Source organism: Alosa sapidissima, chromosome 8 (genome assembly GCF_018492685.1).
Source record: "Alosa sapidissima isolate fAloSap1 chromosome 8, fAloSap1.pri, whole genome shotgun sequence".
Classification (NCBI taxonomy): domain Eukaryota; kingdom Metazoa; phylum Chordata; class Actinopteri; order Clupeiformes; family Clupeidae; genus Alosa; species Alosa sapidissima.
In genome coordinates, this window is record NC_055964.1 from 31,494,140 (window position 1) to 31,520,012 (window position 25,873).

The following is a 25,873-nucleotide window of genomic DNA, read 5'->3' on the forward strand; positions in this document are numbered from 1 at the left end:
GGGTGTGCATGTGGGTGGTTTTCAGGAAAAGAGGGTCAGTGGAGTCCTGACCGCAGGCATGTTTCTGGACCAGGTGGTTAAAAGTGTCCAGTTTGTTGTTATGATCATGTGTTGAAGCTGCATGATGCCCATTCTTACCCATGTGCAGATTCTTTAGGAACTCTTTTGCTTTGTTTTGAACGTTCTTTCGGTTATTGAAAACACATTGAAATTGTATGATATCGATCTGTTTTTTTTCAGTTCTAAAAACTGTAAACAATAATCCATTAATATTGGTTGAATTGTACAAATTGTGATATTGTAATATTGTACTGTATTTTCATAATTCCAGGAATATGATAATATATATATATATATGGTTCAGAGTACATTGGTTCAAAGTTTGTTTTTGAGTGTTCCCTTTAATCCAATTGCTCCGACAGATATATGCATCTTTCCACACTAAGAACTGTTTTAAGATGCAGCATTCAAACAGTAATTGATTTTTATACTCACAATTAGTGTCCGAAATGTGCCAATTTTGTGCAAATCAATACATACAAAATAATAAATGAATTAATCTCATCTCAAAAATAAATGTGTATATTCTACCAGGCTTCAAGGAAAAACAAATACTCTCCTTAAGATATGCTTAGGTCACCAACAGAAAGTAAAGAAGTAATTTCTGAAGAATTCTGATCGGACGGGAAAGAGTTAAAGAGAGGTTCTAGTTTGTCAAGTTGTATTTAATGTTTTTTAGTCTTTAAAGGCCATTAAAGTCATTAAAGGCCAGCAGAATTAAAGAAAGACATTTTATGAGAAATCATAAACAGGCAAAAGATTGAACTTAAAAAAGCTGTGTCGCCATTCTCCAAACAGACAAATAAAACATGGTGCGTGTGTGTGTGTGTGTGTGTGAGCTTATCCTGCTGGAGTATTTAAACTCACCAAAGCAAAACAAACACTGAAACAGATGACCTCATCTGTCACCCTTGCATGTTTGTTATCAAGGACCAGGATATGGAGAGCTTATTTTAATAAAAATGATAATAATAATAATAATAATAATGCATGTTACTTACAAGCACCCTTGAAGTCACTCAAGGACACTGTGCAAAAGTTCAAAATGCCACACACTGCATACAAACAGGATATGGAATACTAGCAAAACAAAACACACTAAAGCAGGTGAGTTTAAGGTGCTCTGATGTGATTGCATCATCCGATCGCTATCCTGCAGCTGATTGGCTGGTATAACATCCCGTATGCCTCCCGCCCTGCCACCACCCTTCTCACACCATTAGATGGATTTATGGCACGTGATCAACAGAGGCGCGCGCGCGTGCGTGTGTGTGTGTGTGTGTGTGTGTGTGTGTGCCATCACAAGGTGCTTTCTGTGTTTCCACAAAGCAACATTCCCATGTGATTTGAATGGCCTTTCCTGTATCCTGTGTCCTGACATAAAAACTGGAGCTCAAATTGGTCAATCAGGCCAAATAGAAAATAAATGTTAAATAAAGCCTAGACATCCGGTAGACTTTGGAATCCACCAGCCAGCTAGCAGGTGGAACAAATATTTATTTTTTTTATTCATGATACATCGCTTACGTACACACACACACACACACACACACAGACTTTTGCCCAGGGCCTCTGTCGTGTCGAGTTGTCCTACCTTTTAAAACCATCCTACTGGCATTCTAAGAACGTCACAGGCCCATTGTGTATCACTGCGCCGGCATGAAAACGAAGTTCTTTGCCCAGGGCCTCCAAGTTGCTAAAACCGCCCCTACAAACCATATATCAAAATAAGCAGCAGATCTCACCTAATCCGGTTGAATTTGGGCTGAAATCCTAATGTAATAGCACCTCAAAATGATAAACTTCTTTTCCATATCAGAGAATCAAAAGATGGTCATAGCAGGCACAGTTCAGTGACAATACTTAAGTGAATAAAGCTGAATAAAATGTGTACTGTAGGTGTCAGTATATATTTTTGTAAATTGCTTAGCATTAGAGTATTTCACCATCATGATTCGTATATTGCCAGACCCCAGACAATCGCACCTACACAAATTAATATATCAAAGGTCAAAATCCCTGTGCACAGCTCTTCTTGCTCCAGGTGCTGATGGTGTGCAGTATAACTATTGAAAAGTCAAAAGAGTAGTATACATCGCACACTGGAGGGTATATTTTGCTGACTTTATTTGGCTTGAACACGGCAAATAAAGTCAGCAAAATATACCCTCCAGTGTGCGATGTATACTACTCTTTGACTTTTCACAAATTGATATATATTTCTACTGCTATGCTGACTTCCATGCAAGAATACAGTATATATGAAGAGTTTGGTTCCAAAACGCTATATCCTGCATTCTAATGAATTGTCAATCATTTGTTTTGATTTTGTTTCCCAACTAATTTCAGTGGAAATGTGTATTGTTATTTGATTTATCTTTACTCAATCAAGTTGAACTGCAGAACTGCAATTTTATTGATATTACCTGAAATACACAATTAAATGACATGACTTATTACAGGTATATTTAAAAAAATGGATTTGGGCTATAGCGTTTCAGAACCAAACTCTTCTTATAAAACAGGCATAACACAACATAACACCAATAATATGTGTTATTGATATAAACGACAACGTTTCTTAGGCCTAGTTACGGAAATCACACTTTCTAGGCTACTTATTTATTTATTTATTTATTTATTTATTTATTAGCTCGCCACACCTACACCTAGGCTACCATTCTTTTTTTAGAGACCCTCACAATAATTCAAACCCTGCCTATTAAGTTTTTCTCTCAGATTTTCTATGTGATTTGTTTTCTGTTTCAACGCCAAGCCAGTTAGGCTGAACCATGCCATTCTATTTTATGTACATTTTAAGTTTACACAAATCTGAGTTATCAGATGTTTTAACCTGTACATGCCAAAACAAGTCTTCAAAGTCTAGTGTCTACCATCTAGGGACAGTGTCACGTTCATAGTTCGGTAGTGCCATCTAGTGGTAGCAGAAAATGTTGCTCAAACCACTCTTGATACTGATGATAACGTCTCTGGCATAGGAGGTGATGGTCCAGACACACACATGCACACACACACACAGACACGCACACACACACACAGACACGCACACACGCACGCACGCACGCACACACACATTCACACACTGGCCTGTAGGTGATAGTTTGTAGTCTGTCTGAGTAGCCGGTAGTTTGGAGGTGATGGTCCGGACACACACACACGCACAGACACACACACACACACACACACACACACACACACTGGTGCCCACAGACTGATGGTCTGTGATCTGAGGCAGTAGTCTATAGTCTGAGGGAGTAGCCTGTAGGCAATGGTGTGTATTCTAAGGGATTAGCGTGTAGGTGATGGTGTGTATTCTAAGGGATTAGCGTGTAGGTAATGGTGTGTATTCTAAGGGATTAGCATGTAGGTGATGGTCTGTAGTCTGAGGGAGTAGCCTGTAGGTAATGGTGTGTATTCTAAGGGATTAGCGTGTAGGTGATGGTGTGTATTCTAAGGGATTAGCGTGTATGTGATGGTCTGTAGTCTGAGGGAGTAGCCTGTAGGTAATGGTGTGTATTCTAAGGGATTAGCGTGTAGGTAATGGTGTGTATTCTAAGGGAGTAGCCTGTAGGTAATGGTGTGTATTCTAAGGGATTAGCGTGTAGGTGATGGTGTGTATTCTAAGGGATTAGCGTGTAGGTGATGGTGTGTATTCTAAGGGATTAGCGTGTAGGTGATGGTGTGTATTCTAAGGGATTAGCGTGTAGGTGATGGTCTGTAGTCTGAGGGATTAGCGTGTAGGTGATGGTGTGTATTCTAAGGGATTAGCGTGTAGGTGATGGTCTGTAGTCTAAGGGATTAGCGTGTAGGTGATGGTCTGTAGTCTTCTCCATCGGCAGTCTGTGCTGCATGTCTGTGTGTCTGACTTTCAAACTGCAGAGCTCAAGTCTGTAAAAACTTCAGAAGCCTCAGCTGTGATGAGCCTGTCACGGATCCACATGAGCAGATTCTGACAGCAGAGGAGGGATCTCTGTGCAGACTCCACAGGAGATGGGGTGAAAGGTTACAGACTAGTGAAGGGACGCTCATTTAGGCCCTGTTTAGACGACAACGAAAACGATGCGACCGAAGATTTTTAATCAGTTCAGAAGAGAAAGAGGAAATGATTTGTTGCTGTTGTTGGTATTTTTGGGATTCTGATTGGCTAACGTGGGATTAAGCTTCTCCTTACACTGCCACCGACAGGTTTGGCATGCTTTTGAAGGCATGTACCCGGGTTAGTGTAAAGGAAAACTTTTCTGAAAACTGACAAGTGTGCACGATGTTATTTTTGAAAACAGAGAGGGTAAAATGTCCGTTTATGAAAATAGCCGGCCACGTGTAAACGTAGCATAAGATAACAGCTGGACAAGCGTCACATTGGCCACTGAAACGGAAAGAGTTGTGATGTAAATATTGTGATATAATGTGCATTTATTTATTGGTCATAATAATACAGAACAATCAGATCTCTTATCTTTCATAGGTATGCTCATAGGTATGCTCTTGACACTAAAATCTACTTAGCCCTGTCGTCCAATGACCACAGCCTTCTTGAGCATAGATATATATAATAAAGGCTAGATGTCTCGTCCGCGCTGCTGGCCAATGTGGAGGTCGACGTCCGCACCTCGCAGCCATCTTGCCACAGTCAGCTCGCTAACTCGTAACATTGTGTTTCAATGGTGCACTGTAATGACAGGTAGTGACCTGAAGGTGTCATTGTTATAGCCTGGGGCATTGTTCTGCCTTTAGTAGAAGAAGAGATATACCTTACATCAGGTACCACAGAGCCCACCAGATAGCTTGCCTGTGACAAGATGGCCGCCGGTGATGCCGTTAGAGACTTTGCCATAAGACATCTAGCCTTTATTGTGTATATCTATGCTCTTGAGTCCCTCTGCCAATGCATTGACCAGATCAACAGCTGGTTAAAGAAAATACCAGTTAAAGAAAATACTGAAGTGATTGTATTTGGCAAAAAAGAGGATAAATTAAAGATTACATCATAAGGGGTCTCATGTCTCAGCCTGATCTTGAAAAACTCATCCATGCTTTTATCCAGTAGGGTTGAATACTGTAATGGTCTTTTAAAAGGTCTCCCTAAAAAGACAATTACACCGCTACAATTGATTCAAATGGCAGCAGCAAGAGTTCTCATTAAGGCCGGGCCCGACTATCTAGCTGACATGGTCCATCACCCTATGCCCAGGCTCCTTAGATCGCAAGAGAGACTTCTGCTCGTCGAACCCACTGTTAAAGTGTGGGGAAGCTGATTTTAGATGTGGTCAGATTGTGGAACCAACTGCTTAACCACATCAAAAGTGTCACGACAACTGAAGGCTTCAAGACCAGATTAAAAACTAGTTTATTCTCTATTACATTTTCTTAGCTGATCTAATGTATATACTTTTATAGCTTTTTATCCACATGCATTTTACGTTTTTACTTTTATTTATTTTTTCTTATGTATTTATATGCCCTTATGTATACATATAGTGCAGTTTTTCATTTGTACAATGCTGTAAAATACCTGTTAAGAGAAAAACAACTTTGAAACATATCCACTGTCTTGCAATTAACCCCCTCCATACACAATAATGTGTAACTTTGTAGGTTTGAAATAGAAAATAGTGTTGCCTTGCACCTTATTCATTACAAAATACTGAGTAAACTGTCACATTGACAACACAACAAAACAGTTTCACTATATTGACCTAAACAATAGCCTGACTTTCCGTTTTGATCGCACCAACCGTTTCATTGGCATAAATATTTGCTTTTGAGGCATAAACTATGTATTTTGGAGCAAGATACACGCTTTTGCAGGTTATCCACTATGAGGGGTATTTTGCACTAATTGTTTTGAGAAATTTGATTATTTGATTATGATTCGATAAATGCACCGAAGCGACAGAACAACTGTAAAAGGAGGTTACCCATCACAACAGTTACAGCAGATATACACACACTGGTACCTAAACCAGTACAGTGTTTAAAACAGACAGAATGCCATCTTCTTTTGGACTAGAGAGTTTTGCCAGTCTGTGAAAAACACTGTAGTAATGAACCTTACTTATAGACATGTATATATAAATAAATAATTTCACCTGCCAAATGCAGCTACTACATAACAAATGATATAAATAAATCTTACTTCATCTGCCAAACACAGCTCCAGGGGGCCCTCACGACACAGCTTCCCCGGCACTGGATTGATGGAATTAGAGCCATACTGATGTACAGTAAGATGCTAAAATGACAAGATCTAAACATGCTTCGGTTTAGCCAGTATACCTCTAGATGCCCTTGAGATGATGAATATCACCTTCTTCAATATCCCTGCAGGATTATTTAAATGATAATATCAAAATGGGAGTGGGAGTGTATTTTGTGAGCTAAATGCCAGAAAACACTAAACATTTCCAAAACATAACAGTACATTACATTACAGTATGTAAATATATCTTATAGTATTATAATGTGGGCAGCCGTGGCCCACTGGTTAGCACTCTGGACCTGTGACCGGAGGGTTGCGGGTTCGAGCCCTGACCTGTGGGAGCGAAGCACCTACCCCCTCACTGCTCCCCGTGCGCCGCTGTTGTAGCAGGCAGCTCACTGCGCCAGGAAGATGAGGTGGAAAAGTGTCAGAGATGTCGTCACCATTTCCTCTTCCAGATCAGTAAAGAGTTACTTTAAAATGCTTTCATCTCTCTGCTCGAAACTCATTAAGCTAATACATCATCAGGCCTTTTTAATGAGCTTGTAAACGTCAGAGGCATTTCTGTCCAGACACCAGGTAATTGTTTTCACCGTGTCTGTCTCCATTCTGCTCAAATCCCTGAAGCCGAGGAACGGCACGTCTCCTCACATTTCACTCACTCTCGGCACGGCTCTCTGCACCTGGAGAGTTCAGGTAGATCTGAGGCAGAAACTTTCAAATCAGGTGACACAGCACTCCAAGAATCCTCCATAGAAATGCATAGGGATAGTTCATAATGCCAATCAAGGCACTAGTCTCTCCACATGGCCCGCCCCTTCGTGTATGCTTCCCCATTCACTTGAATAGGAAAATAGTTGCCCGATAACTACCCAAAATGTGTTGCAAGTTGCCCGCCGAGTGGGGAGACTTGCCTAAAAGGACTTTGCCTGAGGTCTCTCCCAGAACTTCTTGTTCTTCTCTGTGTGGCAGAGAATGACACAAGCAGTCCTGTGATGGAGTGCCGTCACTACGGTTTAGAAAGCATTCTGACTGCCATACCAACGAGCCTGGCGCTTTGGCATTGGGGTCAACGACCGCTCTCTGCCTTCGCTACAAGTCCTGTAATTGCACATACAGTATTTACATGGATGTTCAAATGTGTGTGTGTATACCTTGCATCATCGCAGCTCAACTCTTCAGGTGTATGTTCACTTTTTATCACCGCAGCTGAACTCACCAGGCGTGTGTGTATCTCTTTAGACTTCAGACTTGACTGCCTAGATGCTAATTCACTCAGGAGCAGGCCTGATTCATGTCAAATACGACATTGTGTGTGTGTGAGTGTGCCCCCCATCCCCTCCCCAATTAAAGTAATTTTGGTCAACACCTTTAGTCAGCGCACATACACAAGGCTATGTCCCAAAGAGGCCTTTAATAATGTTGACACATTGGTGAGATATCCATCATATAAATGCTTTAATCTAACACATTTAGGCTTGTTTTATTTAAAAAAAGAATACATTTTATGAAATAATAATAATAATGTCATATTTAGTCTGGTATTAGCTCATTCTGATCAAATATCATATGCATTCATATAAAGTAGATTTACCTGCAAGATGGTTGTGTTCATGTCATCTTTATTCATGTTGTGAACTGTTTGTTTTTTGTAAACTACACTGATACTGTGGTGATCTCAATAAGACACATCCACCCATTGGCTGAGTACTTTCTGATTGTCAGGTTTTATTCTTTGGAAGGCTGACAGTACATGGATGAAAGACTCTTATTCTGAAGCATGGGTAGAGAAGAAGCCTCAGGAGGCAGAATACTGTATTTCCTGTGCTGTGGCCGTACGTAACCAGCTGACCAGGGGCTGGACTGGGGCTGGACACAGCAGCAGCAGCAGCAGCAGCGATGATGGGGCACACCGACGGGTCCGAGGGGGACCCTGGTCTCTCTGAGGTGACGGGGGTTTGCGCCTCTCATTGAGGCGCACACCTGTGTATGTGTGTGTGTGGGTTTGTGGTCAGCCAGCCTCCTCCAGATGTTTGTTTGTTTGTTTGTTTGTTTGTTTGCTTGTTTTTCCGTGCCGTGGCGTCGGTGACCGTTGGTGACCGTGAGAGGGGATGAGAGTAAGGGGAAGGCGCTCACAGTGATGTCTCTAGTTACTGGTGTTGGTGATCAAGAGAGTGTCACAGCACATCTCCGCGGCGACGAGAGCTCCTTCTGGGCACGCTCTCCACACACATCTCCACAAGCCCTCCACAAGAGCTGCGTGTGTGTGTGTGTGTGTGTGTGTGTGTGTGTGTGTGTGCTCACGGTCCACAACTCTGACTGTCAGTGCCCAAGTCGTGATAAGAGGCATTGTTGAATCTACTGTATTACATTAAAACATTGTGAGATAGTTAATCAAAGGCTCCACGTTCTTAATAATGGTAAGGTTTACTTAGAACAAAAATAACACTTTCTACAAAAAATATTCAAACAATGTTAATATACAATAGTTATATATATATATATATATATATATATATATATATTCCTTTTGAAATATACAGATATAGATTTGCTCAGTTTCGATCATTCTCTGTTTGTCCACTGTCCTGGGCTCCATGTGTAAGACCACATCTCAACCACAAACTACAGTATGTACACGCGCATTCCTTTTCCACCTGCCAGTGACGTGGAACAACAGGCATCGCTCCGCTTCACGCCTGCCAATGTCAGGTGACTGTTGAGTAAGAAAAAACTGCAGCAACGTAAGGAGAATGAGTGGAAAGGAGTCTTTAAGAGTGGATAACTTGGCATTAGTAGACCTCAGCAGTGAATACAACCATGTCTGTTCGTAAAAACAAGTTGGCTAAGTAAGTGCGGAACATGAACTTTTGTGGGTGTCAACGCAAAAAACTACAACAAGAGCAAAAAAACTGTCTTCTATTTATATATTTCTCTCTTAAACATTTCTTATAGACATTTCTTATTCTATTCTTCTCTTATCTTTTTTTTTTACTATTTTTTTATTTGTTTTTGTTTGTTTTGGTTAGAGTCCTCGCAGCACACAGGCGTTGTTCAAAGATAAGTGACGAGCAGGCAAGCAGCACTCTCGTCTCTAGTGAAGGCGTCGGTGAACCTTGACCCCACGACCCTTTGACCCCTGAGCACTTCCTGGAGCGTCCCAGAGTAGGTCAGCACCGCTAGCCGCGGGTTTGGCGGGGCAGGTGGGGTCATCGGCAGGGCTGTGGGGGGCGGAGGGGGGGGGGGGGGGGGGTTGTAGTAGAAGTAACAGTAGTAGTAGTAGTAGTATTGGTGGAGGTGTTGGTGTGTGTGTTGGGGTCAGCGCAGCGCTCGCTCGCTGGCGCCGCCCCTCAGGCGGGCAGCCTCAGCAGCAGGCCGTGGAGCAGCAGGCAGAGCAGAGCGGCGGTCGAGCTGAGGGAGCAGGACGCGGCGCCGTCGCAGCCCTTCTTGCCGGTGCAGCGCTCTTGCTCACACAGCACGCCCTTGAACTCCGGCGGGCACACACACTTCTGGTTCTGCACACACGTGCCGCCGTTCTGGCACATGAGCATCTCGTCGTCACACACGTTAGCTGGTGGATGGGAGACATACACACACACATACACACACACACATACATAGAGACACACACACACACACACACACACACACACACACACACACACACACAGACATAGAGACACACACACACACACACACATACACACACACACATACATAGAGACACACACACACACACGCACACACACACACACACACACACACAGACATCAGATTCAATAAGATATCAAGATACTATAATGTGTAGCTACTGTAGGCTACTGTATCTGGAAGACAAACTGGACTGATGTAGTAGTGTCCTTGTGTATAGACATCTATATATAGACAAGTAAGCTGTACTTAGTCGTACTAGTGTTATACATTTTACACAATTCTGAACAATGAACATGAGCACTGCTGGAGAGAACACAAAAGTAACACTGCCAAATGTAGGCCTATGTAAATGAATGTAAATGAAGTTTAAATGTTCTGTCATGTATTTATAGACCCTTAACAATAAAAACAAAAACAATGCTTGAACGTTCTATTTGGTTCCCAATCTACTTCCTCTTCATTAAGATAACATATGGAACGTTAAAACGGAAGCCTTGTGGGGCCAACTATGATGCTGATAATGGAACTCTCTTGAAAGGGTCTATATATCCCCCTTCCGCATGAAAGGTGTGAGTGTCTGACTTACGGATGCAGCCCTGTTTCCAGGTGAAGCCGGGTACACAGTCCTCACACTTCTGCCCCGTGGTGCCCTCTCTGCACTGGCAGAAGCCTGTTTCGTTACAGCGGGCATGCAGAGAGCCCAGCTGGTTGCAGTTGCATTCTGGGTAAATGGAAAAGAGCAGGTGCAGCCCATGAGAGCGAGGAACGAACTTGGTCTTTTATACTGTGGCCTTTGGTGAAAGGGATGGGGGATTTATGAAAAAGGCCTCGAGTTTGACATTGAATCTCTTTCTCCTGGGTCAAAGAATCAGAAAAGTAACCCTTAACTCCACTCTTCCAAGGAATCTTTCTTAGAGTAAAAAATAACACAGACAACATGGAGGAGTTCTAGGATGTTTTATATCTAAGGGTGTATGATGATTTTTTCTGTACAAGAGTCTGTCTCAAACCTCTGGTCTCTGCACGGCTGATATTTTTGATGCTGTATGGAGGCTACATCACTATGGATACGAGGAAGAGCAAACCTTCAGGAGCTTTAAGTATTCTTACCCCGAGGTCATTTCTGCCCAAGGCTACAAATCCAGCCTCTCCTCCAGCAATATCTGATCACGTGGTTGTGTGCTACACACCAAAACTCCAGGGAGCGGCATCTGAAACAGCGCCTCCAGGTCCTGCTCACATCTGTGTTCTGCTTGTAAGTCCACAGCCTTGCTGACAAAAATGTCAGCGCTTGAGCTGTCAGTCAGGCCTGTTGCCTGGGAGACGGACAGCATTCCATCTGGCCAGCAGATGTCAGTGTTCTACTGTAACATTCTACCGAGTGTGGCGGTGGCTGCAGCCAACAGAATGCCAGCTGGTGTTGAAAGGCAAGCTGTTAGGCTTTCAGAAGCATAAGTCTGCTCTGCCATAGCTATGTTTTTGAACAGGATAACAGGATGTTTTTTTTTTGTTTTCAAATAAAGCTTCACTTGACAGATTCTCATGACCAGGATATAGCTTTCCTATTCTTTGCATTACATCTACAGTGCAAAGAGATGTTGAAAATGTAATTCTGAAAATAAACTACATACAGTATCTGTTTATACAGTATTTTAAAATAATTTGCCCAATCCATTCATTTCTGTACATTTTAAGTATTTATGAATGGACTCTAATTGTCAGTCTGTTTCAGTACATTAATACACTATACACAGTAGATTAGATGTGTGCATATGGAATCAGGGGTCTATCACCTGTTCTATATGGCAGTGTGTGTATCGGAGCTGCGTGGTGTGTGTGTGTGTGTGTATGTTGGGTTTGCTGGGATCCACAGGGCGACGGGCGGGTGGGGGCGTGGGTGGAGTGGCGGGCGGGGGGGCCGTTCACATGAGATTTGCACACGGTCGCCATGACGGGGAGGCGGAGTCGGGGTCATGAGTGAGGCGGAGCTGACAGGGTGTGGTCAGACGCGGTGGAGGACGATCGTAGAATGCGCTAAACATCACGTCTGCCTGGACGACACACACTCGACGCCCAGCGTCAAATGTCACTTATGCTTGAACACACACTCAACGCCCAGGGTCAAATGTCACGTCTTCCTGAACACTAGGGCTGCAACTAAGCTTTGTTTTCACAGTTGATTAATCCGTTCATTATTTTCTCCATTAACCGATTAGTTGTTTGATTGATAAAATGCCTTGGAAAGGGTGAAAACATGTTGATCAGTGTTTCCAAAAGCCCATGAATATGTCCTCAAATGCCTTGTTTTCTCCACAAACCAATGATATTTAGCGCACTGTCATAGAGGGGTTAAGTAAGGCTGGAAATATTCAAGTTTAAGAAGCTGCAATCAGAGAGAATTTAGAGGTATTTTCAGCAAAAAATTTACACAATATTTTAGTAATTGCTGCAGCTCTACAGAAAACACGCTCTCACACCGCCCATGAAATGGCACTACAAACACATTCTGCTTGTCTGAGGAAGTAAACGAATAAGTGCATAAACGATCCCCTGTGGAATTAAAAAGTGGTTTGAATCCAAACAGTAATTTCATGCATCATGTCTGTGCTGAGTTGATGAAAGTCTAAAACAAAGTCTAAACTGTCTCCACTGTGAAGTCTACAGTATAGGCCCTATAGTACAAGTCCCTTCATATCCTGACCTATAGTATAGATCCTATAGTGTAAGTCCAGAGTATATATCCTATAGTATAAGCAGAGAGGGTTAAAGCGGAGCGAGAGGCGCAAACGTTCAACAGTTTCCGCGTTTGATTATTGCAAGGGGGAGGGGGGAAAATTCCCCTTTATGCAGACCAGAGTAAACCCTCGCTGCACTAATGTCAATGGAGACTTGTGGAATTTTACCAATAAATTGGTCATTATGTCTTTCTGGATTTGTTGAGGGTTTTTTGGACATTTTTGTCATAATCTGTAAGTGTCTGGGATCATTTCAAGCCTAAAAGTGTAATTTTTTAGTGTTAGGATTTGTAATAAAATAACTTAATATCAGACCATGCTGCTACCAGTTACTGTCCGGTTGTTAGCATACTAGCTAGCCTCTTAGCTAAGGTAACATTTTAAACGGAGAAGTGTAATTTCTTTTAAATGACAACTAGCTGAATAACATTACTGACATTAGTTAAAGTGGATAGTTTATACTCAAGCGAATTTGCAACAGTATATTAAGTTTAAGCGAAGTCCTTCAACTACTAGTCACTTGTTAGCGCATAGCTGTATTGCCATAGCTACTCCCATCCACTTGTATAGCATTTTAAGCTACAGTAGCGTTAGCTCGGTTCACATGACTAATTAAATTATTCATATCATGTCCTAAAGAATGATTCATTGGTATCATACATGATTATAAACAATAATAATGTGAACACAATTATGTTTATCTGTTTTTATTGCTTATTAAAGGAGAATTCCGGTGTGATATTGACCTAAAGTGTATTGAAACATGATACCGAGTGTGAACGTATGTCTCATAGCCCATCTCGACTTGTCCCCTGCACTCCAAAATCTGGCGCTAGTTAGCCGATGCTACCAACAACTTTTTCAGTAGTGGTGCTTCGGCATCGGGCTAGCCATGCAAATAAATCACTGTTTTACACCCATTTACGAGGCTCAATGTATCTCCACACTTCTGTGTTGCTGCTACTGGAAGAAACTGGAATCCATGCATTTCCACTGAATTATTTTTGGAATCTGATCCCTTATCATAGCTGTTCATTCTTACTCGTTGCTCGACTTATCGTGACTAAATTCAAGATGGCTGCAAACGCTAAACTTCGTCAAGATACTGTCTGTATAAATCGTCTTGTAAGTAAACTACCAGTGCTTTTTCAAAGTTCTCAATGTCTCGTTTTAAATGTCAGGGCCCTCGGAAGTCTACCAATGAAGTGTGGAGATACATTGAGCCTCGTAAATGGGTGTAAAACAGTGATTTATTTGCATGGCTAGCCCGATGCCGAAGCACCACTATTGAAAAAGATGTTGGTAGCATCGGCTAACTAGCGCCAGCTTTTGGAGTGCAGGGGACAAGTCGAGATGGGCTATGAGACATACGTTCACACTCGGTATCATGTTTCGATACACTTTAGGTCAATATCACACCGGAATTCTCCTTTAAGAGAGAAAGTTTATTTAGTGACATAAGGTGGCACTCCCACTTATGCAGACCGGAACTGTCCCGTTGTGCTCCCATAGAAATGAATTACATTGCTCTATCTTGCTAGTAATCAAGGATCTTTGGTATAAGTCCAGAGTATATATCCTATAGTATAGATCCTATACTATCAGTCCAGAGTATATATCCTATAGTATAGATCCTATAGTATAAGTCCCTTCATATCCTGACCTATAGTATATATCCTATAGTATAAGTCCAGAGTATATATCCTCAAAATGGCCCGGGTAACACCGTTACTTAAGAAAGCTTCTCTCAACCCTGCTCAAGTCGAGAACTACCGCCCTGTCTCACTACTGCCTTTCCTATCCAAAGGCATTGAACGAGCAGTCTCCAAACAGGTCTCTGACTTCCTTTCACAGAACAACCTTCTGGATCCAAATCAGTCTGGGTTCAAAAGCGGCCACTCTACTGAAACGGCTCTGCTGTCTGTAACAGAAGCCTTAAAAGAAGCCAGGGCGACCGCTCGGTCATCAGTACTCATTCTGCTTGACTTATCGGCTGCCTTTGACACGGTTAATCACCGTATCCTTCTCTCTATACTCGCTGACATGGGAATCTCCGGTTCTGCTCTCTCCTGGTTTGAATCCTACCTCACAGGACGCTCGTTTAACGTATCATGGCTTGGTCAGCTATCCGCACCTCACCATCTCACCACAGGGGTCCCCCAGGGCTCAGTGCTGGGCCCCCTCCTCTTTGCTATCTACACCACCTCCTTGGGACAGATTATCCGTTCGCACGGCTTCTCATACCACTGCTATGCAGACGACACACAGCTCTATCTGTCCTTTCCACCTGACGACCCCCTGGTTTCAGCACGGATCTCGGATTGCCTTTCAGACATAGCTACATGGATGAAGGCACACCACCTCCAGCTGAACCTCTCAAAGACTGAACTGCTGGTCATCCCAGCTAAACCTACCATACACCACGACATCAACATCAAATTTGACTCCCTGTCTGTTTCACCGACCAGGACTGCAAGAAATCTAGGAGTTGTTCTTGACAACCAACTAAACTTCTCGGATCATGTTGCCTCAGTCGCCCGGTCATGCCGTTTTGCACTCTACAACATACGGAAAATCAGGACTTACTTGACTCAAGATGCTACCCAACTTCTGGTTCAGGCAATAGTCATCTCACGACTCGACTACTGCAATGCCCTCCTGACAGGTCTCCCAGCCTGCGCAGTGAAACCACTTCAGATGATCCAGAACGCGGCGGCGCGCCTGGTCTACAACCAACCCAAAAGGGCACATGTTACCCCGCTGCTCATCCAGCTACACTGGCTACCTATGGCGGCCCGCATCAAATTCAAGTCTCTAACGCTTGCCTACAAAGTAGTCTCCGGTTCTGCTCCCACCTACTTGAATGCCCTCATACAGACTTACACTACCTCCAGACCGCTGCGCTCCTCTGACGAACGACGTCTAGCTCTACCACCGGTACGCTCAAGCCAATCCAAACTTTTCTCATCTGTTGTTCCTCGTTGGTGGAACACACTGCCAGTTCCTACAAGGACAGGGACATCCTTTTCCACTTTCAAAAAACTCCTGAAGACCCAGCTCTTTAGAGAACATCTACTCTCATAGCAACACTTACAACAAGTCTTACTGATCCTAGCACTCACCAGCCGTTTTAAACTGACAAGTAACTGTTAAAAACAGCACTCACCGACGCACTTATTCTTACTGTACTCTAATGTTTTTTTTTAAACTGTCCTAAAATTGTGAGAATTGTTCTAAAAAAACTTACTGTTTACCATGTTGTTAGTCGCTTTGGTTAAAAAGCGTCAGCCAAATGTAATGTAATGTAATGTAATGTAATCCTATAGTATAGATCCTATACTATAAGTCCAGAGTATACAGTAGATCCTATAGTATAAGTCCCTTTATATCCTGACCTACAGTATAGATCCTATAGTATAAGTCCAGAGTATATATCCTATAGTATAAGTCCCCTTATATCCTGACCTATAGTATAGATCCTATAGTATAAGTCCAGAGTATGTATCCTATAGTATAGGCCCTATAGTATAGGTCCCCTTATATCCTGACCTATAGTATAGATCCTATAGTATAAGTCCAGAGTATATATCCTATAGTATAAGTCCAGAGTATAGTATAGATCCTATACAGTACTATCAGTCCAGAGTATATATCCTATAGTAGCCTGGCCTGTGTTCTCATCAGAACTCTCTCGAAGATGGACACTATTGTACCATATTCTGGTCAAAGTACCAAAATAAACTATCAAAATAAAAGGCAACAAAAAAAAACCCAAAAATACTAAAAACAAGAACTCAGGTGGTTGTAGTGCAGTGCTGGGGTGGACAGCGGATCCCAACTGACCTATGCAAACGTTCTCATCGTCCAGATCAGCCGAGCCGTTGCGGTAGTATCCCAGGCGACAGTGCTGGCAGTTCTGCCCCCTAGTGTTGTGTTTGCAGCTGACGCACGTCACAATGTTGATGAAATCGATATAGCTGCAGCGGTTTGAGTGTCCGTAGCACTCGCAGTCTGATGGGGGGGGGGAGAGCAGAGCAGAGCACCGTTAACAGTGTCAGGAGTTACAACGGGGGGGTGGGGGGGGGGGGGGAAAGACAAGGACTTAGATGGACAGGGGATGAGGGATGGCGAGATAGAGAATGAGAGGAATGAACAGAATATGATGCCTTTTAAAACAGGGAAGATAGACTATGAGAGCTGTATAAGCAGACAAACAGTAAGTGTGGTTCTGAGACATGCTAAGATTCTCCTCACAGTAAGCATGGTTGCTAACACATGCTAAGACTCTCCTCACAGTAAGCATGGTTGCTAAAACGTGCTAACACTCTCCTCAGAGTAAGCGTGGTTGTTGAGACACACTAAGACTCTCCTCACAGGAAGTGGGGTTGTGAAAACATGCTAATGCTAAGACTCACCTCACAGTAAGAATGTGGTTGCTGAGACATGCTAACATTCTCTTCACAGTAAGCATGCTAACACATCCTAAGACTCCTCTCACAGTTAAGTGTGGTTGCTAACAAGAACCAAGTAAGCAGGCACACTGTCTGGAGTCAACATGCTAAGTGTGTGTGCAGCATGTCGACTGATTTGGTGTTGATCTGAGGTTCCTGCCTGATCAGGCCAAGGCAGAGAGGAACTTTTCCCATCTTCTTTTGTTCGCTCTTTCTTACTTACTTTCTCTTTTTCCCCTGCATACTGATCTTGAACTGCTCTTGAAAAATGGCCTGAATTCTAAGTAGCTGGGAAAATGAGGGAGCGTTGTTAAACAAAAGCTCAGCTCTGAGGAGACGAGCCATGAGGAGGACTACACCTCAAGAGGAGGACTTTCATTACAGTCACCTCAGCTGAAGCCACCACACACACACACACACACACTCACACACACACACACATTACTGTATTCATCACGTGTGTGTGTCTGTGTGTGTCTCATCACGTTTGTTTGTGCGTGCACATGTGCATGCATGTTCGTATCTGGGTGATTGAGTGTATACTGTATGTGTGTGATTGAGAGAGAGTGAGAGAGAGTTTGTGTGTCTATATGTGTGTGTGTGTGTATATTAGTGTGTGTGTGTGTGTGTGTGTATGTGTGTATGTTAATGTGTGTGTGTGTGTGTGTGTGTTTAAAGTGTGTGTGTGTGTGCAGCCTGAGCTCTCTCAACCCTCCAGAGGGCCCCAGGCTGTTGGGCTGTATAAATTAACGGGGTACTTAGATGGGAATTTAGTTGTTTAATAGGGCATGGTTTTGACTTCTCTCTGTGTTTGGGCGGGCGGACGGATAAAATATTGATGTGATGTTTTAAAGATGCCACTGCTGCTGCTGCGCTGTGCAGGGCCAGGGTGTGTGTGTGTGTGTGTGTGTGTGTGTGTGTGTGTGTGTGTGTGTGTGTGTGTGTGTGTGTGTGTGTGTGTGTGTGTGTGTGTGGTGTCGTTCGCTAAAGTCCAACTGAGGCGGCCGCTGAGTGGGCCTACAGGCGCAGGACGGAGGGGAGAGCCGCTGATGATTAAATATGAATGGCCAATTACCCTACAGATTGTTGGGAGGATGACACCTACGGTCACACAGAGCTCACACACACACACAGACTACACACACACACACAGACTACTCATACACACACAGACACACACACAGCAGAGCACAGACACACACACAGACTACAGAGACACACAGAGACACACACACACACACACACACACACACACACATGTACACATTCATGCACACACTCACTCTAGGCTAATCGGACTGGGGGTGTGGGAGAGAACAAAACAAGATTGTTCATTTGGGAACGAGCAGGTCTAAAATAGCATCACAAGTAAGATATCCTAACTAGCTGGCAAAGCAAAATGTGTGTGTGTGTGTGTGTGTGTGTGTGTGTGTTTGTGTGTGTGTGTGTGTGTGTGTGTGTGTGTGTGTGTGAGAGAGAGAGAGAGAGACCTACCTTTATGAAGCAAGCAAGTGAAAACAAACATGCAAGCGATGTAGAGGAACATGGATGAAAGCAGAGAGAGAGATGCAAAAGAGATAGAGACAGTGACAGATGATGATGTTTTTTCCCACAGTTCTTCATAACACAGTATTTTAAGACACCGAAAAAGAATCTGAAGCTTTCACAAAGCAACTCACATCAGTGTCATATACAGTACACATTATGCACGACTCAACCCCACAGTATCAAAACAGGTATGCAGATGTTCTCTCTAGTCTGCTCATCACTCTGAAATCATAACCACTATGCATGATCGACTGCACGTGTCTTACCTTGGAATCGGACGTACGCTACTTTTGTCAACTGTGTCCTGGGTCCTCCAGGAACCAACATTCTGGAAACCGCTTGAAAGATAAAGCCACTATCATTAGATCTCAATTTAATAAATATCTAACTGACTAAGGGTATTCAGATAATAAGGACGCAAGCCCAACGCACACCCAAACACACACACACACACACACACACACACACATACTTCCAATATGGAAATCATCTAGGTGCTTTGTTCTCTCATCTAAATGTAATCTATCTACAGCAGCAGGGGACAGTTATTGCTTAGTCACAATAACAGTGAATACCCTTTGTTTGAACGGGAGTTAACAAGCGACCACAGACGTGTAGAGGACGACTCAGGAGGCTACAGACGTTAACAAGCGATCACAGATGCATACTGTAGATGACGACTCAGGAGGCTACAGACGTTAACAAGCGATCACAGATGCATACTGTAGATGACGACTCAGGAGGCTACAGACGTTAACAAGCGATCACAGATGCATACTGTAGAGGATGACTCAGGAGGCTACAGACCTTAACAAGCGACCATAGATGCATACTGTAGATGACGACTCAGGAGGCTACAGGCGTTAAGAAGCAATCACAGATGCATACTGTAGATGACGACTCAGGAGGCTACAGACCTTAACAAGCGACCACAGATGCATACTGTAGATGACGACTCAGGAGGCTACAGGCGTTAAGAAGCAATCACAGATGCATACTGTAGATGACGACTCAGGAGGCTACAGGTGTTAACGAGCAGTTTCAGATGTGTAGAACGATTCAGGAAGCTACAGGCGTTAACAAGCCGCCATAGACTTGTAAAACGACTCAGGAAACTACAGGCGTTAACAAGCGGCCACAGACCTATAGTGGAAGACTCAGGAGGCTACAGGCATTACAAAGCGATCACAGACGCGTAAAGGATGACTCAGGAGGCTACAGGCATTAAAAAAGCGATCACAGATGCCTATAGGATAACTCAGGAGGCTACAGGCATTACAAAGCAATCACAGACGCCTATAGGATGACTCAGGAGGCTACAGGCATTACAAAGCAATCACAGATGCCTATAGGATGACTGAGGAGGCTCCTGTAGAGTGTCTGGTGTCTAGTGGAGTTTCTGAATGTAGAGAAGTAGCTACTGCAGGACTACTGCGTCTCTTATGCGTCAGGCAACAATGGTCACAAAGGTCACACAGGTCAGAGGTCAGCGCGTCCATCTCACAGACAGACCCAGTCCAGACGAGATGGAGCCCAACTTCAGAACCGCATTGGTTCTAAAGCTCCAGCTGCCAGTCTGGGAACAGAAAGAACCAAAGTTCTCTAATGTGTCCAGTGGTGGAGCCTTAGGGTCATTCTGTGCCAATCAGATGCTGATGCAACAGGGGCTTCAACAAACCTACAGTAGCACGCGGGACCAGTGAGCGAGGGTTGAGAAACACACCGCATGGAGCTGTGGATGCGGCACTGATTCGGCCCTGATCTGGCTTTGACGTGGCTCAGTTCTGGTATTCTAGATCACGCCGCTCCCTGAGCCACTTCCAGGCCCGGGGCCTCTATAAAAACAGGGACCCAATCAGGAGCCACCTCGGAGCCTGCGTCAGGGGCAACGTCGTCCCCCATTGGGACACCAGTGACCTGGCGAGGGAAAACAGCGAGCATGAGGAGGGCGTCCTAGAGGACACAGGACGTCTGCTCCTCTCCACTCTGCTCTGCCCTGCTCCGCTTGTCCTGTTTGCCATACAGCCCCAGCCCCAGCCCCAGCCCCTGCCCCTGCCCCTGCCCCTGCCCCTGCCCCTGCCCCTGCCCCTGAGGCAGAGGCAGACAGGCAGAACCAGAGGCAGGCAGGCAGACAGGCAGCTTGCACTCCACCTTCAACTCCATTCCTCAGTCAATAACAAGCCCACAGAGTGGAAATATTCAAGAGCTATTGACCGCTGCTGGGACGGGATCTGAATGCATTAACATTTGGGTCGGGGAGGCGATGCGATGCGATGCAGTGCGGACAGGCATGAGGACACCATCACATCTGATCATCACACGGCCAGTGTGGATCTGCACATGGAGCTGAGGAGAGGAGGGCAGCTAGCACACACACACTGGTGGGGGAGGGGGGGGGGTCAGGCTATTTGAAGACTACTTATCATACTTGTGCCTTCGCTAAGGAAGAGCACAAGAAGCACAAAACCACACACACACACACACACACACACAGTAACGTCTACTAGCAGTATACCTTTTTTCTCATAGTCTTTCTTTTCAAAAAATTTCTCTTTCTTTTTTTTGCCCTCTGAAATTTCCTCTTTGGCTTCCCTGCTCTCTCCCGGCGTGCCAGGAATTTCATTGCTCTTCTCACTGTTGCCAGTAACTGGAATGTTACACATCAAAGGCATGATCAGTAAAAGATACTTCCAAAAAACACTCAAAACAAGCATTCTGATATGGTTTTATTAAAGCACGAAGCAAATATATCTGACATTACACAATGCATATTTAAAATACTAAAAGTAAAGCATGCAGTGTGTGCTTCTGAGCAGCATAAATGCAATCTTCATGTCCTGCAGATTTACAAACATGTATCTCTCACAGCCACAAGTGGACGAGTGTTGAAATGTGTCCTCTGTACCTGATTTCTTTTTTTCCTTACTGGACGTGGTGCTTTCGGCCCCCCCTCTGCCTGACTCCGACGCGTCTGGGGCTGAGGCTTCAGGTGCAGCAGGTGTGTCGACTGGAGGAGCAGCATCAGTTGCCTGAGGAGCAGGATTGGTTGCTGGGGCGGCAGCATCAGTTGCCTGAGGAGCAGGTTTGGTTGCTGGGGCAGCATCCGTTGCCTGAGGAACAGCATTGTTTGCCTGAGGAGCAGCATCGGTTGCTGGGGCAGCATCAGTTGCCTTAGGAACAGCATCGGTTGCCTGAAGAGCAGTATCGGTTGCTGGGGCAGCAGCATCAGTTGCCTGAGGAACACCATCGGTTGCCTGAGGAGCAGCATTGGTTGCTGGGGCAACAGCATCAGTTGCCTGAGGAACAGCATCGGTTGCTGGGGCAACAGCATCAGTTGCCTGAGTAGCAGCATCAGTTGCTGGCAGAGCCATGTCAGTATCTTGAGGACTAGCAGAAGGAGCAGTAGTTGCAACAGGAATAGCATCGGTTGCTGTGGGAGCAATGCCGGTTACTTGTGACAGTTCAGTGACAGCAGTGGGTGGTGGAAGAGCATCAGTTACTAATGGGACAGCATCAGTCGCCATGGGAAGGGGGACGGTTGCTGGGGAAACAGCATCCGTTGGTGCGGCTGCAGCATCAGTAGACTGGGAACCAGCTGCAGTAGTCTGAGGAAGAGTGCTTGCTGAGGAAGGCCCGACAGTGGACGCTTTGGGCATGGGGTCAGTGGATGCAGCAAACACTGTACTTCCAGGGGACATGGTTGCAAGGGGAACGGTTACTGGTGTAGGGCCGGCTGTTATTAGGGAAGGAACTTCAGTTGCAACAGGAATAGCGTCAGCCACTGTGTCTATGTCTCTTGGAGGACCGCTGGTCGTTTGGGTGACCGCATCCATTGCTGCAGTGACAGTTAGGGGAGGCGATGTCAAAGTGTCCGCCAGTGGAGTGGTTGTCATTGCTGAAGGTGCCCCGGTGGTGGTGGTGGTGTCGGTTACTGTGGGAACCAGGCCAGCATCCGCAGAAACAGAGCTGGTTACCGTAGCACTTGCATCCGTTGCCACCACGACGGAGGAGGTTGCTGATGAGGTGGCTGGGCTGGTGGCGGTGACGGCGTCTGGGAGCTGCGTCGCTGTAACTGTGCACATCAGAACAATCAGAGGCCAGGCACGCGCGGCGCTCAGCGCTGCCGTTAGGTCACTGCGGTCCTTAAGTCTACCGGCGAGAAAGGCCCCCGGTCAAATCAACTAAACTATCCCATTTCCAGCTCAGCAGAAATGGGATATCTTTGCCCTGATAGCATCACCCCACCTCGCCCTCCCCTCCTAATGCCACAACACCCCCCCCCCCCCCCCCCCCGCCCCTGTCCACCCCATCAAGGACAGGGTCCGCTCCTGCATCCTGTTATGGTCTCATGTATCGGTCTCCCTGCAGCGGGTTCAATAGATGGGCCTTTTTGGGTGTCCCTTACCATGACCTGCCTTCGTTTCGCTTGTGAAATATTTAGCAGCTGTTCATTCAATCGCTAGTCAGAAATAGATCAAAAGCCGTTTGAGTTTTGGCCTCGTGCACACGCGCTGTGCAGCCGAGGCGCTCGGCCATACGCCATCCTCCGAGAGCTTGTGTTTCACAATAATGGCGTATTTAAAGATTTATTGCCGTTGGGTGCTGGTTGGATCCAGGACTGTGCTGTGACGCGTGTGTGTGTGTGTGTGTGTGTGTGTGTGTGTGTGTGTGTGTGTGCCTGCTCTGAAACACACCACTGAGTGTTGACAAACACCTGGTAATTGAAGGGGCTGCAGGAATGGAACTGAAAATAGAATATGGTAATTACTTATTGGGATTTTGACCTTAAGGAGCCGCATGGAACAAACAGGCACACCTCCAAGCAAGCCAGGGCATGTGCATGTGTGTGTGTGTGTGTGTTGGTGTGTACTGTGCATATATTTGTCTGCACTTATGCATATAGATACATAGCTGTCTAGAGAATTATAAATATAGTGCTCTCTCTCTCTCTCTCTCTCTCTCTCTCTCTCTCTCTCTCTTTCTGTTTGCCCCTCTTTCTATTTCCCTCTCACACACACACACACACACACTCCACACACATATGCACACACACTATCGTTTTTTCCCGCTGGTGCCAGTGGATCTTGGCCCTGGCTGCGGTCACCTGACCCCCACAGGCGAGCAAGCGATCTCAAGGAGAAGCTGGACACATGGCAGTGTGGCGCGGTGGCACGGCCGCTAGGGCAGCATGGCAGCGCAGTGGCTCAGCAGTAAGGAAGCAGCATGGCGTCGCTCGCTGGCACCTTGGCCCACTTCCCTTAATGAGCGATTTAGCCCAGCGGTAATGGCACTAATCCGGCTTCCTTGAGTCACCTCGGGAGAGAGATGGGGAGGCGGTATTACGCCCATCAATCACGCTGAGAGCTGCCACCGCCACGGCTCTGTCTTTTACTGCCGCTTGGAAATAAGTTTAGATGTTATATTTCATACGTTTTTATATATTCATACACTATTGTCAGGTATTGTTCATATATCTTGCAATGTAAATACAAATTATGTTGCCTTCATCAAGTCTGAAAGTGTACAAATATATATGTGTGTGTGTGTGTGTGTGTGTGTGTGTGTAAAGGGCTGGAGCTGGAGAGGGGTGCAGCTGTGAAGATGAGCTCTCAGGATTCTCCTGTTTGGCTTGAAGTGCGCTCTACTGAGCTGTCATCACTCCCCACAGAGCCTGCTCACAGTGTGTGTGTGTGTGTGAGCCTGCTTTGGATGGAAGCCTCACTGAGGCTGTTTTCTTGGCTGTAGTTTCATCCAGAGGCACTGCCAGAGACCAGGCCTCCACTCAGCTTTCAATGCAGTTCAAAAGCATCTCACACACACACACACACACACACACACACACACACACACACACACACACACACACACACACACGCACACACACACGCAGCTGGCATTCTCACACTGATACACACACTCTTTCTTGCTCTTGCTCGGGATCTTGCTATGTCATGCTCTCTGCCACTTTCTCTATCTCTATCCCTCTCTCTCTCTCTTTCCCTCTCTTTTCTCTATCCCTCTCTCTCTCTCTCTCTCTTTCCCTCTCTCTCTCGCTTTCCCTCTCTCTCTTTCTCTCTCTCTCTCTCTTTCCCTCTCTATCTCTATCCCTCTCTCTCTTTCCCCCCCCCCTCTCTCTTTCCCTCTCTATCTCTATCCCTCTCTCTCTTTCCCCCCTCTCTCTCTTTCCCTCACTTTTCTCTATCCCTCTTTTCTCTTTTGCTCTCCAGAATTATGTTTGTATCTGTCCATCTCTCTCCTCTCACAATCTCTCACATTCTCTGAGTAACTGTGTGTGTTAGTCATCAGCGTGTGTGTGTGTCTGTCTGTCCCAGTCACTGCTCCTGTCTGATTGGCTGTGTGTGTGTATGCGTGTGTGTGTGTGTGTGTGTGTGTGTGTGTTGTGAACAAGGAGCCAAAGCAAATGTCTTTTTAGTACAACGCTGCATTGCACAGGCAGCTACGCACTGAGCCAGACAAAGAATCATTCTTTTTCCCATGATTCATAGCGTCTGTTCTTTCCAGCGCTGTTATCCCATTTGTACTCCACTGCCCACAGGGTCAGTGTGTGCCAGCCGTGGTTTTTAAACCACGCACACTTGAGCTTTGCAGGCCTGAACGGATCTTTCAAAAAAAGACATGTTGAGAAAAAAGTTTGTTTGATTGTTTGTTTTTTTTTCTTTTTCTTTTTTTTTCTCAGAAGCGTGGAGACAGTCTAGCTGCCGGGTTTTCCTGAAGAGGGGGCGGGTGTGGGGGGGGGGGTCCTTACCTTTCCTCCGGCTCACTTGCGGCCCGTCCTTGGTTTTCTTGCGTTGCGGGCTGGGTGGAGGCGAGGGCTTGGGGGGAGGATCCGGGCGGGCTCGTGGAGGTGGTGGCACTTTCGGCAAATCGGGCACTGTGGTTTTGGCCTTGGCCACCGCCGGTCCTTAGGGGAACAATTTGAGGACCGAACGCTAAGAGGATGGGGGGGCAGGGCGAGGTGGGGTCCACTGAAAGGTGTGTGTGTGTGTGTGTGTGTGTGTGTGTGTGTAGGGGGGGGGGGGGGGGGGGGGCTGAGGGGGAGGGGGGCTAGTGATGCCTGCGCTGATGTTCCAACACAAACATGCTCTCTTGCATCCACCAGCGGCTTCCAGAACTCATCAGGCTGAACGGACAGAAACAGCTGACCGGTGCATCGCTGATCCCACTCCAAACATTGATGAGTCAAT

General features: G+C 45.4%; 1 protein-coding gene across 1 annotated transcript in view; it reads right to left on the bottom strand.

The window, feature by feature from the left end:
- Nucleotides 1-9,541: 9,541 nt before the first annotated feature.
- The window catches only part of ntng2a (netrin g2a), a 64,335-nt gene continuing 48,003 nt past the window's right edge, over nt 9,542-25,873 (bottom strand). The window contains 3 exon segments of the mRNA XM_042102063.1: nt 9,542-9,851; nt 10,521-10,655; nt 16,513-16,680. Coding sequence (XP_041957997.1) covers nt 9,631-9,851; nt 10,521-10,655; nt 16,513-16,680 — 524 coding nt within the window. The 3' untranslated portion in view covers nt 9,542-9,630.